This window comes from Colletotrichum destructivum, chromosome 2, assembly GCF_034447905.1.
Source record: "Colletotrichum destructivum chromosome 2, complete sequence".
Lineage (NCBI taxonomy): Eukaryota > Fungi > Ascomycota > Sordariomycetes > Glomerellales > Glomerellaceae > Colletotrichum > Colletotrichum destructivum.
The window spans coordinates 5,287,176-5,299,512 of NC_085897.1; the positions used below are offsets into that span (position 1 = coordinate 5,287,176).

The 12,337-nt window shown below is 51.7% G+C and overlaps 7 protein-coding genes across 7 annotated transcripts; 3 read left to right on the top strand and 4 right to left on the bottom strand.

Moving 5' to 3' along the window:
• Window positions 1–183: 183 nt before the first annotated feature.
• CDEST_03807 (uncharacterized protein) lies at window positions 184–1,905 on the bottom strand (the record flags this gene model as incomplete). The annotated part of the gene is made up of 1 exon (XM_062919966.1): window positions 184–1,905. The coding sequence occupies one exon, from the start codon at window positions 1,903–1,905 to the stop codon at window positions 184–186; it is 1,722 nt and encodes a 573-aa protein (XP_062776017.1).
• Window positions 1,906–2,422: 517 nt separating this feature from the next.
• On the top strand, window positions 2,423–3,322 carry CDEST_03808 (uncharacterized protein; the record flags this gene model as incomplete). The annotated part of the gene is made up of 3 exons (XM_062919967.1): window positions 2,423–2,634; window positions 2,687–3,083; window positions 3,137–3,322. 3 exons carry the CDS (start codon window positions 2,423–2,425, stop codon window positions 3,320–3,322), a joined length of 795 nt encoding a protein of 264 aa, XP_062776018.1.
• A 1,146-nt stretch (window positions 3,323–4,468) lies between these two features.
• CDEST_03809 (uncharacterized protein) lies at window positions 4,469–4,897 on the bottom strand. Its single transcript, XM_062919968.1, has one exon. The coding sequence runs from the start codon at window positions 4,779–4,781 to the stop codon at window positions 4,488–4,490; it is 294 nt and encodes a 97-aa protein (XP_062776019.1). The 5' UTR covers window positions 4,782–4,897; the 3' UTR covers window positions 4,469–4,487.
• Window positions 4,898–6,751: 1,854 nt separating this feature from the next.
• Window positions 6,752–7,042, top strand: CDEST_03810 (Putative 2EXR domain-containing protein; the record flags this gene model as incomplete). Its single annotated transcript, XM_062919969.1, has 1 exon — window positions 6,752–7,042. One exon carries the CDS (start codon window positions 6,752–6,754, stop codon window positions 7,040–7,042), a length of 291 nt encoding a protein of 96 aa, XP_062776020.1.
• Window positions 7,043–7,294: 252 nt separating this feature from the next.
• CDEST_03811 (uncharacterized protein) lies at window positions 7,295–8,771 on the bottom strand. The gene is made up of 6 exons (XM_062919970.1): window positions 8,239–8,771; window positions 8,123–8,178; window positions 7,987–8,049; window positions 7,852–7,929; window positions 7,708–7,788; window positions 7,295–7,651 (listed from the first exon to the last, which is right to left on the bottom strand). The coding sequence occupies exons 1-6, from the start codon at window positions 8,478–8,480 to the stop codon at window positions 7,491–7,493; spliced, it is 681 nt and encodes a 226-aa protein (XP_062776021.1). The 5' UTR covers window positions 8,481–8,771; the 3' UTR covers window positions 7,295–7,490.
• On the top strand, window positions 8,739–9,836 carry CDEST_03812 (uncharacterized protein; the record flags this gene model as incomplete). The annotated part of the gene is made up of 3 exons (XM_062919971.1): window positions 8,739–8,871; window positions 9,278–9,419; window positions 9,632–9,836. The coding sequence occupies 3 exons, from the start codon at window positions 8,739–8,741 to the stop codon at window positions 9,834–9,836; spliced, it is 480 nt and encodes a 159-aa protein (XP_062776022.1).
• Window positions 9,837–10,899: 1,063 nt separating this feature from the next.
• On the bottom strand, window positions 10,900–11,921 carry CDEST_03813 (Putative S-adenosyl-L-methionine-dependent methyltransferase superfamily). The gene has a single exon (XM_062919972.1). It carries the CDS (start codon window positions 11,673–11,675, stop codon window positions 10,953–10,955), a length of 723 nt encoding a protein of 240 aa, XP_062776023.1. The 5' UTR covers window positions 11,676–11,921; the 3' UTR covers window positions 10,900–10,952.
• Between the last annotated feature and the right edge of the window lie 416 nt (window positions 11,922–12,337).

The following is a 12,337-nucleotide window of genomic DNA, read 5'->3' on the forward strand; positions in this document are numbered from 1 at the left end:
TTAGTTCATAATAGGTAAATAGGTTTGTCTGTCATGTTACTAGATCAATCAATTGTCCAGTCAGGACTACAGCTGACTCGGTCTGTTGTTATTCAGTAAAGATGGCTTATCAACTATTATGAGTCAGACCTTACTGACCATTACAGGAGACACACGAGACGATTGGATTAATCGTTGATGTCTCTAAAGCTCTTGCGGAGTCATCGACTCCACGTTTCGGGCCGCTCTCACAACCCAGTTCCTAGTTTCGGGGTTCATCACTGCCACCCACTTTCTGCCCTTTACATCCCAACGTGCCATCCCTTTTTCCCATATCCCACCGGTAAACCCGTCCTCCTGACGGATGTCAGAGACGACCTCAAGAAGCTCGCTCTTCTCGAGAATGGCGGCCATTGACAGTAGTCCCTGCGGCTCCTCGGTCAGGATCGATGGCGTGTCCTGGAGACGGAAGAACACGAAGCCGACGGAGCATAGGGTCACGGCCAAGAACACGATGATGACGTACGCGACCCAAGGAACGACAAACAGGCGCGTTGTAGGCACAAAGGCTGTTCCACTAGCGGTCTCGAGGTTTGTGAGTCCATCAAACCCGTGAATGGCGACTGCGTTCATGTAAATGGCCGTAAAGACCTTCGGGATCGCCTCCATCAGTGCCTCTGATCCCAACGGGTTCGATGCCCGTGCTCGCTGCGCGTAGTACAATATTAAGTTGCCCATGTCTGTCGTGGACCACTTTGCCTGTGGGTTGAAAGTCACGGGCCCAAGGATTCCTTGTTCGAAGACTCTCCACAACTTGGGACGGCTGGTGTCTGGCTCACCGGTTTCGACGAATGACACAACGGTTGGGGTGCTCGCTGGTGACGAAACTCTCAAGGTCCCTGCGACTTGGCGGTATCCGGTGGCACAGGATATGACGCTGATGTTGTCGATGTTGTTGCTGGCTGAATTTGAATATCTGGCAGCCGTGAACACCAGACGACTGTAATGTGCATTGGCTGAGCAATCAAACTCCACCGTTGTCTTGAGGTATGTCTCCTGCGTGTTGATGACGGTAAAGCTCTGCTTGAAGTCGCAACCTCTATCGCTCCCGGAAACCTGAACTGAGTCTCCGTTGGACGTTACTGTGTAATCCTTGACTAGCTCGCAGCTCAGATAACCAGAATATGCCGTCGTGTTCGCCGCCATTGCGGACTTAGGGGCCAATTGAGAGTTGGCAGCAAATGGGCGGTAGGCACGCTCACCATCTGTCCAGGGTATGCTGTTGCCCCCGTAAAGCAGTGTTGCTGAGACTGTGTCCAGAACAGGTCGCCAGTCCAGAGTGGCATTGATGTTGTCGATGTTGTATGCTTTGGTATAAGCAATCGAAACTGGCTGGGACGCTGCCACGGCTTGCGCCACGAATAAACGTGCAGCGAGGGGTGCGATGAGGTAGGACAGAAACACGGAGAGCAGAGTCATTGTGCCCACTGTGAAGTGCGACTTTCGAAAGGCTCCCCACCAGCGCCAGACGGTGGCAACAACGCGATAGTCCAGGAGAATCGACACCTCGGCATCAGCGCCGCCGGCTTTGCGCAGCTCGACGTATGGTTGTCGTTCTGCAAGCGAGCTCGCAATCCACGTCCAGTACGCGCCGAAAAGGGAGAATGCGAGGCTGGGGAGAGAGGTCCAGAGTAAACCGAGGTTCCAGGGGACGTTGAATGTGACAGAGTTTTGGTCGGCCGATGTAGTGTTGTGTGTAGCGAGTGTAACGAAGCCACCCTTCTGAGACGATTCAATTGTTAGAACGATTATGGTGATGACCATGGCGATGTCGAGAAGGGCGAAGGTCAGGAGGTATGGCCATCGTAGACAGCGGGATAGCCAGCCGTAGGGGCATGAGGGAGACTCTGGACGTTTTTCCGACATGATTGAGTAGCATCAAGTTACAATGTCATCGCTAGTAGGTCGAAACTATGGCAAGGTAAAAGAATCGCCAGATAATCATCCTTGTGGGTGATATATCAATCACACGGCGCAACACAGCGCAATGGAACTTACCGAAGTGTGTTCAGCTAGGCGCCGCCACTTTCATCCCACAAGGCGGACTCGGACGCCATGCGGACAAGATCGCTAACCTAATACCCAGCTGAAATTTTAACTTAAGCCACAATGAACGTAGATTGGACCCCTTACTTCATCTAGTTTCCTTTCGGAGTAGGTTATCGGTGTTGGCTTGACAGCCGCAGTATGCCACGAAGGCCTCAAACATCCTCGACACGGGGCTGAGAAAACTGCGCCATGCTTCAACGACCTAGACCAACAATGTGGCTAAACAGCTGACTTGAATCTCCGAGTTGGGTTGGGGGGGCATTGACTAGTATTTAAGATCAAGGCGCGTCAACTTGAAAAAACCCAAAGATTCGGCCCGGTAACATCGAGCGAAATGCCTTCTTTCACGCTTTTTGTCGCTATCTTCCCCGCTCTCCTGAGTGTGTGCCACGGAGCAGCGTTCAGCCCGCCTGAATGCGTCGGTGATATCAAAGAGTTCCCGAACTGCGAAAAAGCCGATTCTATCGCTAGAAAATGCAGCAATCTCTCAAAGCAAGAGACCATCAAGTGTTTCTGCACCCAAGATCTACTGAACGCCTACGTTGGGTGAGTGCGGCATCAGCACGACTTTTCCGATGCCCTTGACTGATTATCACAGATGCAAGGGCGAATTCAGGCAATGCGCCCTGGGCAACTCCTTCGACAGCGCCTCCGATGACCAGATCGCCCAATGGCAAGATGCGTGCGGCCCCTATCTGCCGAAAGACATCACGACGCCCGTCGCCCCCACCGCGACGAGGACGCTGGACGATGACGCGTGCAAGAGCGCCGCCGAGAGCTGCGCCCAGCTGAGCCAGTCTATCACCTCGTGCTCTTCTGCTTACACCAAGCCGGCGGAGCTCACCAGCTGCCGCTGTCAGGAGTCGCTTGTCTCGCTCGCCTCGGCGTGCGACGTCAACGGACGGCAGTCGTGTATAGGGGTGATGTTGACAACGAGCAACATTTGGGAGTTTCGAAACTGCGAGGCTGCCACCAGCATCTTGCAAAGTTCAAAGGTAGATCTTGTGCGCTTTACTAATAGGGAGGCAATGACTAACTGTTGAGAAAGAATACTGGTCCCATTACCACGTCCGCAGGGACGTCTGCCGCAGCAACCACGGTAACTGGTCCTTTGAAGTTTGGGCCGAGTTCCACAATCACCACGACCGCTTCGAGTGGATCGATATCTTGGCACCATTACATGGGTGCGAGGGTCTTTGCTACAGTTCTTCTTGTTTTAATTCCATCCTTCTGATGCACAAGTCTGGTCCTGGCGTGGCAGAAGTAATGTTCATGTATGCGGGTGATGGCTTAATCAAACATCCACTACCTCTCAAAAACTGTTCCAATCAGGCTCCTTGGCTGTTTACCATGTAACGTCTTATCCAAACAACCGATCACATCTCATCTAAAAAAGGCCGGGTTCTTTTTTATGAGACTACCGCTTGAGGCGGGTGATCCGCCCATCCCATCCGCGGCTGAAACAGAAGCGCTCCAGTCAATGCCAAGCTGCTCATGAATCATGATCCTGGTGTAATCGGCCTCCCAAGCCGGCGCTTATTCCCGTGCAATATGCACGGGACACAAACAGGAAGCCGCGGACATGAGCGGCCAGCAGGCAACTAACCTCGCCCGGCCCCCATCTGCCATCCATCCGTTGTTTATTTCCTCATGGCCATGCACTGTGACCATCACGCTCCGAACAGTTGGCACTGGGATCGTTAAAGGTTTTGTGCCCAGTCGCTGCCGGACTTTGCTAAACCAACTAACTCTTCAAGAGGTATCGGTCACCGGAACATATCGTAAGCAGGCCAGGCTGCTGCAAGTAAGACTAGAAAAGACATGACCATCCGCACGTGGTGTATAATGATCGAACGTTGCCCCAGAACGGTGGGTAAGCCGCTCCACAATATAGGCAGCTCGTGTGGGTTTTGTCAGAGTTATCCCAGCTTCGACCATGCGGCCCATCTTGACATCGGGTAACTGGTCGCCGTCGGTATCCATCACGGAAATGTCTGCCAGGGCAGTCCCTCCAGAAAGATCTGACCCTACAGGTGCACGTGCCCATCGTCCATATCACGAGATTATGCGCATAGCTTCGGGACTCGGCCGAAGCCTGCTTAGGTTGGTATCTGTGGCAGGGTATACATTTGACATGCGCTAGAATTAAGGCGGTTGGGTGCCGCCTATACTATGTACTAGAGTACGTTGCCAAGGCGGTGGTCCCTCTCAAGGTCATACAGGTACACAATATAGAGAAAAACAGTTGCCTAATATGTATAATGCATGGGCATCTCCCTGTCTTCATCCGTCCAAAAGTTGGATCCCCAAATGCCAGACGCCCCACTCCCAAGACCTCGTGCCATCCGTCTTTCATGATAGGCTAAATCGGCATGGTAAACGGATCGTGGCGTCAGGTTTTAGCACTTGTGACGCTGTGCCCAGCGGATGAGATCGATGCAGGCGGCGCCGGTGTACTCGTTGCCGGGCTGACCATCGGGGCACGAGCAAACAGTGTCGTAGATGGGGGCGACGGGGGCGTTGCCGTTCTGGAAGTCGTTGGCGGTATCTCTGCAGGCGTTGGCGCAGCGGCCCTTCTTGTATTGGCAAGAGATGGCAGCACCGGCACAGAAACGCTTGCCGTTGGGCCCCGAGAGCTGAGCTGAGGCGCCCAGGACGAGGAGTGAGATGGAGAGAAGGGTGCTGAACTGCATCTTTGCGGTTATATCTGGAGGTATTGTGGGCGGTGAACGAGATAGGAGTTCGCCAAGGAGGACGTTTTGTTGTGAGAGATCGAAGCGAGAATGCAAGACTGGCGTGTGATGAGTGGTTTTGAGAGCTGTTGTTTAGGCTCGAAAGGAAGCCTCTTTTATAGATTATTCTCAGACTCAACTGGTCTACACGATCTTGTATCACAAGAGTGAAAGGTTATGCTTCACGAGTCGTGCAAGACTCAATCGTCAATATCCCGCAGGGACAGCAGCATCAACTTGTGGATCTAGAATCGCTCGGCAACTCGGTGCTTGTACCGTAAAACCGACGACAACATCCTCAGCCAGAAGTGGTTCCAGATAGTAAGTACTCCTCAGTAGTTCGTATGGGTCTTAGCGGGGCCACAGGTGAGAGTGAAACGTTGCTATGTCATCTAGGATTGGATCAATTCTTTCGCAACGGCCAATCGCGCAGCTGAATGAGGGACATCGTGCTCAGACTAGGGGCCTAGCCGGGTTCTTAACTCGGCATAGTAGATGCGGGATAATACCCGTCGAAGTTATCATGACACGGGCGCATGTTTGGCTGGACCAATATTTGGCTGCGGAGGCTTCCCAAACAGGAATGTCGATTAGATGGCTGCACTGGTGGACAAGGAATATCGAGGCACCGTCAACGCAATAGATTTCCTTAGAGAACACTATTAGACAAACGAAACCACACGTGACTAAGAGGACCTATTAGGCTAAGGTAGTTGACATTAAGGTCTAAGGTCTGACTTTACAACTGTTGACAGCAGATCTAGGGCTGCTAATCATGCGACTAACACTAACATAGCAGCTAGAACTCTGCCCCCTGCGTTCATGGGCCCTGTCAGCCCTTTCAAATGAATTTGACTCAAGTCCATCGTCGTCGCTACGATCGGAACTCCCGCAGTCAGGGGTAGACCGTATCCGGCGAAGAATCCGACACCCTGCGCGACCTCGTGGCGCCGCATGATGGAGGACATCCTGGAATGGGCCGACGAGCGTTGCGGGGCCTAATGAGGGCCGTTCGATAGAGACAACCCAGATGCAACAGCTTCGCATAAAGAGGATAAAATCATCTCGTGCTTTTTTTTTCTTTTTCTTTTTTTGCATGTTAGCTTGGCTTGTAACTGATGTCATTGGGACTGAGAAATCTCCCTTTACTGAGTATCAGATATTGCTGATCTGGGCGAATGGATGCCAACGTTGTGATATGCACCCACTGCTGCGGATGAGTAGCCATACATACAAGCGTCAGACCTAGTCACCAATAGCGCCCTTTTAACGTTAATACGCGCTAGAGCTGCTTGAGATAAGCGAACCATTGAAATAGCCGTAGTCAGACTTGTCGAGACGAACCCGTTTTGGGGATGAACGTCATGGATGCTTTATAAATGTACTGGTCTCTCCATCCTGCTTATATCCCACTGTGGTTTCCTCCCATCACGATGTCATGACTAGAGAGAATACATCTATACCCAAAAAAACCGCCTAGGCTGGGCGCAGACTTCTGTTCCTGGAAGCGCTTTGCCAGGCCGCAACGTCCCATTGAGGTAAATGCAAATGTTTCTAGGCATCCTCAGGCAATGAGTCTTATTGGCTTTGCCCCGCCCTATGCCAAAACGAAGCTATTCCCTCCGCATTTGATAGGATAGGTAGGTTGTCGTTATAATCAATGGATGTGTTTCTTTGCCGCACGGCGCAGTACTTGGATTATTATCGCCAATTGCTGATTTACAAGGTTCTGCTTCTTAGGCAATGAGACCCTTGGAAGACACTCTCATCTCACCTCATCTCACCGCATCTCATCTCATCTCGGCCACCAAATAAACAGGTAGCCCAAATCATCCAACCATCCGTCCCATTTCACAGTCCCTTTTATCAGCACTCCGTGCTTTTTCTTCCTATCAGCAAGCACATCACTTTGCACGGCCCAAGACCTACGCATGACTACCACTACCACGGCCATATTCCACCAATTCACACGTCCCTCCCCCGGGCTCCGCGCTCCCCTCTGGGAGCTGACCGTCGAGCCCCGCATCGTCGATGTGCGCGTCGTTTACCATCGCCCAGACCCTCTCAAGTTCAAGCGATCTGACCTAGGTGCGCTGACAGACAGGTGGATGGACAAGAGGCTGCTGCCGATACGCCACCTGCGCTTGTCTACCCCCGCCCTGGTCCAGCTGCAAGCTTGCCATGAGGCCTGCGACAATCTGAGAAGGCACCCTGATATTTGATATTGCTCTGACTTTCCCTGTGGACCTGAGAACGTCTATTTCGCTGACCTTGAACACATGGGCGGCATGGTGATGAACGGCATTCGCATGGATGCGATGGTGATCAAGGAGTACGTGGGAGCTTGGCGAGCCGGGAGAAGAGGGTTGAAGGAGTGTTCTGACGGTTGTTTCCGGTGCCACTGCTGTTTTAGTGATGACAGATTAATATCACAACTTAAGAGGTGTGATCAGTTGGAAATAGAGATGACATGCCGTTGATAGGTCTGCACCTCCATAGGCTCAGAAGTCCAGGTCGTAACTAGTTAAAGAAGGCTGCTAAGCTTGCAACAAGCTACCCTAGGAATCAAATTTACTAAGAAGCAGAGAAGTGTTACCAATTTCTTTCCCAAAACAGTCTACAGGCAAGTCTTGCTGCAAAAGACGGAAGGGTAGCCAAGCTCTCAACGTCTCAATTGGCTTTCTGAGCGGGCACTTTGATAGTCTCAAACTTCCACGTCTTTCCGCCGTCGGAGGTTTTCATGTCCCCTCCAGTAGCACCGAAATTCAATACTTTACTACTCCCAAAATCCTTGTCGGCCTTGTTAAGTACCACGGAGACATCCTTCCAACCTGCCAATGATAAGTCAGTCAGCTGTGCCTCTTCTTTCGTTCTGTGATGATCGTACTGTGTGCCGGGTGTTCGGCGCAGGCGTTGCCGTCAGCGCACAAGATTGAAAGGTAAAAGACATTTCCGACTTGGCCCCTACCTGGATTGATGCTAGTTAGTCCCGGCGCTATGGAGGAGTATTATTCGTGCTCTGGAGACATACTGTTCGTGACGGAAGAACTGGATTTCCCGTCAACGTAGACGTTTTGCTCCCAAATCTGGGTTTTTGAGTTGAGCTTGTCTGCGGGATTTGTTAGCAGACCAGCTACGATGTCACGGGGATAACTCGATGCCTTACATTCTGTTTTCACTGCAGCTCCAGGGGAGCAAGACTTAGGAGTCCCGAAGGTTGGCGTTGAGCCTGCCCGTCATTGAATTAATCGAGCCGGTCTGTGAAATAAAAGAGCTAACGGCGTCAGGGTAACGGTACATACCGGTGATAGTGTAGGCAAAGCTGCACCACTTTTTCCCTCCATCGTTGCAATAGGATCTACCAACTGGTATGAGTTATCTTTCTTGGTGCAACTGTAAAGGTTCATCCGCGCCATACCCGGTGGGAGAGTTAGAGACGACCCCTTGGATAAAGGTCTCCTTGTCGTTCATCATGATACCACTCCTTATGGCGATATCACCCTTCACGGAGTCAGGGACTTTAGGCAGAACAAGCGTGGCGCGGGCCTCCTCAATGTACGCATCGCCGGTGGTAGGGAGGGTGAGAATGTCGGAAATGGCCCTGCCTTGGCTGACTAGTACCGCCAAGATGCTGCAGATGACTGTGTGAAGTGTCTTCATGATGATAGCTGTAAGACTGAGAAGAAGCGAGCGTCAACCGTGGACAAGAGCATAAAATTCTGGGGTGGACATGTTTGAGGAGGAGAAACCTATTTATCCTCGTGTGTCCAGTAAATATCAGAGCGGAAAGAACAAGGGTCTGTCGGCATTAAACACTTTCGAATGAGCGCACGATGAGGGTGGGCAATCGGCTTGCGAGAACCTAACTCATGGAAGTGTATCTTCGTTACCGGCTCTGGCGCGGATGTTTACTCCGACATGAAAAAAGCCGAAGCCTATCAATCGATTAAATTCTACTGTTTGTCCTCTGGGATCTCCAACACTCGTGGTGAAACGGATCCAACAGCCTTTTCATGTCGACGACATCAAGACCCAGCTAACCTTGCATTGCGTATCTCGTATTATCAACTACACTACTTTCGCTAAATACTGGCATTAACGACAGGAGAAGGAAGTACATGGGCTAGAATCTTCATGAAGACCTCGTATTAGTAAAACGGGCTAAAGCTAAGGCCGCGTGGCGCTCTTGAACCTAGATCGCCGAGGCAGCAGAGGGTTCTGAAGCGAAAGAATTTGTCCTCTGATGTCAACATCACTCCAGTATACCTCAACGGACCCGACTTGATGATTTGAGTTACTTGATCCGATGTATTTACTTTTGTCCACAATTCCAAATATGCCCGCGTTCATCCCCTTTTCCGTCTAGTGCAGCTGACTGACTGTCGTCCATTGGTTGTGATTCTAGCAACACATTGTGGAGAGAAAGACATAGAAACAGGACTCACTGAGTTTGATAGGCTGTGATCTTCCTAGTGGCTGCGGGCGAAAGTTCTACGCTCTTCCGTCCGCGGCTGGACGTCTGGTTACTCCGGTCCGCCAACGTATAAATCACAAGGGCCGAGCTGCTCGGCCTAGAGTCAAAAACGGGCGGATACCATAGTACTCGTATGCCTTTGGGGGCAAACAAGATTCGTCACTGGGATTAGTTGACGAAGACGCTTACGACGCTCGACTCGTAGCCTTATATGTAGGCGTTCCATGATTCGCTCAAGGGAGGTTTATGCTCAAGCTCTGGCCTGTCACCAACATAAGTTTGGACGAAATCGATCAGGTGAGTAGGTTCGAGCTAACCCTGGTTCGACCACGGAAAGTCACGAGAGGGAGAAAAACGAGAACGAAAAGGGTAAAAAGCAGGGCGGCAAGAGCGACAGTATCGATAATGGTATTGGAGATGCCTGGAACAGCGACCTCAGTGCTTGGGATGGTGATCGTGAGCTGCAATATGCCGTCTATAGGGTTCGTCTTGGAGTTTGTGCGGTCAACGGCTCTGGCACCAGCCACGGCACCATGCACTAACAGTAATGTACTGTTGCAGGTCTCAAGATGAGTTTTGACATGCTGTGGCCAACTGCTTGAGGGAGAAACCCAAATACTTGATCTATTCTGGGAAGTGGAAATGCAAACGTTACCGCCAGCGTGGCAAAAACTTTCCCGCGCCGAGTTCAACTCATCCCATGTATCTTTTATTTTTATCTAGAAAAAAAATGCTTTTCTTCCTGAACCCATTTGATGCGGCTTGCAGAACAAAGCTCGCCGGCTCCGTCGGCCTTCTTCATTCTCCAAGTTGTGGCGCCAGGTGAGAATACTCGCGGACTAGCTCGTAAAACAACACAAGAAACTGTTCTGTCACAGAATATCTAGCGGACAAGACGATACATTGGTTTTTTTTTTTCGGCAGCCAGATAGGTCTGGGGAGAAGGAGAGTTTTGGAGAGTGTTTTCCGTGACATCGTGAACGAAGCGACAGATTTGTCTCTTCGCGCAGGTGTCAGGTTGTACTGCCCCTTGGGAAAACCGATTCTATGCTTATTTTTGCCAACAGGCACATTGCTAAGAAAGAAAAAGAAAAGCGCTGTCCGATGCCATATTTGGTTAGTTTGAAAACTCAAGAATGCTTCTGTTGAGCAGAACAGTGGTGATGTGGGCTGATGGACAGATTTTCTTGTCAGTTTGATTATCAATTAGGACTCGAAAGCACTCAGTGCTACCTTTTGTCTGTATTAAAATTGCAGTGATGAGTGCTTTAGACCGTATCCTTCAAGACGAAAAAGAAAAAAAGAAAAGAGAAAAAACAGACCTTGAACTCAATCTCAAACGGCATCATGCCATCATCACATAGCAGCCATGATTGCGACTTCACACAGACTGGACAAATCCCCCTTGGAAGCAGGAATACCCCCTCTTATATTCATCTAAGCATGATAGCGATGAGGGGAATTCGAAGTCACTGGCGATCTGTGGGAACGCAGGCGGCCTTACGACGCAAAGAACACAATCGATTAGACTCAGACACAGCGTTTCACATGTCGTTGATCAAATCACCATCAACTCCATAATACAATGCAAATAGATTTCGTTCTTTATTATTCATGCCGCACCGGGTATCAATCGTTATCCAGAACCTCTCGCAAACTCAAACATCCAAGAGCGGCTTCCTCGGCTTCTTGGCCCGGAAGAGCATCAGCTGGCCAATGACCCAGGTCTCGACCTCCTCGAACTCCTGGTCCAGCGCCTCCTGGACGTGCTCCTTCTCGTCGTCCCAGTTGTGGAAGATGCCCCACCACTTGTTGTACCAGCGGAGCTGGAACCTCGTGAGCCAGCCGGTGGACGCGTTCGGGCCGAGCACGGTGCAGCCCGACAGCACGCCGTCGTCGCTCAGCAGCTCCTTGTACGTGCCGAGGGCGCGCAGCTTGGCCCTGCCGCCGGGCATGCAGTGGAACAGGTTGAACATGGAGATGGAGTCGAAGCGCTCGCCGAGGAGCTGCTTGGGCGGCGGCTCCGTGACGTCGGCCTCGACGCAGCGGACGTCGGTGTTGGTCGCGACGGCCAGGACGCGCGCCTTGGCGGCCCGGAGCGGGTTCGCCGTCAGGTCGAGGAGGGTGAGGCGCTGCTTGCTGTCGGCGCGGAAGGGCCGGGCGAGGGCGGCGGCGGGGAACCAGCCCGTGGCGACGCCGCAGTCGAGGTGGTTGCGCGAGAAGTTCTCGGCGAAGAAGGGGAGGAGGACGTCGTTTGTCGAGCACTTCCAGATGTACCTCATGTTGAAGCCCAGGACGTACTTGTCGTAGAACAAGGTCAGGAAGGACGGCGAGTAGACGGCGCCGTACGCGGCGTTGGGATCAGCGCCGAGGTCAGCCATTGTGTGTGAGAGGGGGGGTCAGTTGGTGTTGTTTTTGTTGTTGGTTTTGATGCGTTTTGAGAGGGAGCAGGATGGCAGGGAAGTGGTGATCGTGACAGCGAGTCAAGATGATCCCTCTTGAGCTTGTCTAGGTTCTAGACACTCAATAATGGGAATAGACAAGGTGGTGGTGGATGGGGGGTTAACTGGTTGCTGTTTGCCGGCTCAAACTCTCTACCGGGATGGACGCTGCGGAAGCCCCAAAAACTCCGAATATTTCGGGCAAACGATAGCTATTACTACTTACTGCCTTGTCGGTGGCACCATACATACTTTGGTCGTCGGAACGAGCGCCGGGCATCTTGGCGCATAGTTGCAGCGAGATTCCGCAGCTTTCCTATCTATCCGTACGTTGTTGGTTCGACTGCTGCTCGACTTCTCGGCTGTGCACTAACAAACATACTTGGCCCCATTGTCCAATCAAACTCTGACTCCGGGCTCGACGGGGGACAGAGTGTTTGCTAACGTCGCAATTCTCTTATTCTCTTGTAACTCTGGTTGCAGAAGAAGTGGTCCCTGATATGCATCTCGGTGGGTCAGAGTGCCGGCTTCACTTCTGCTTCTGGAACCTGCATCGTCACCAAAACCTTTGCCCGTTGGCGCTAAGGACACTTGAGTTTCGA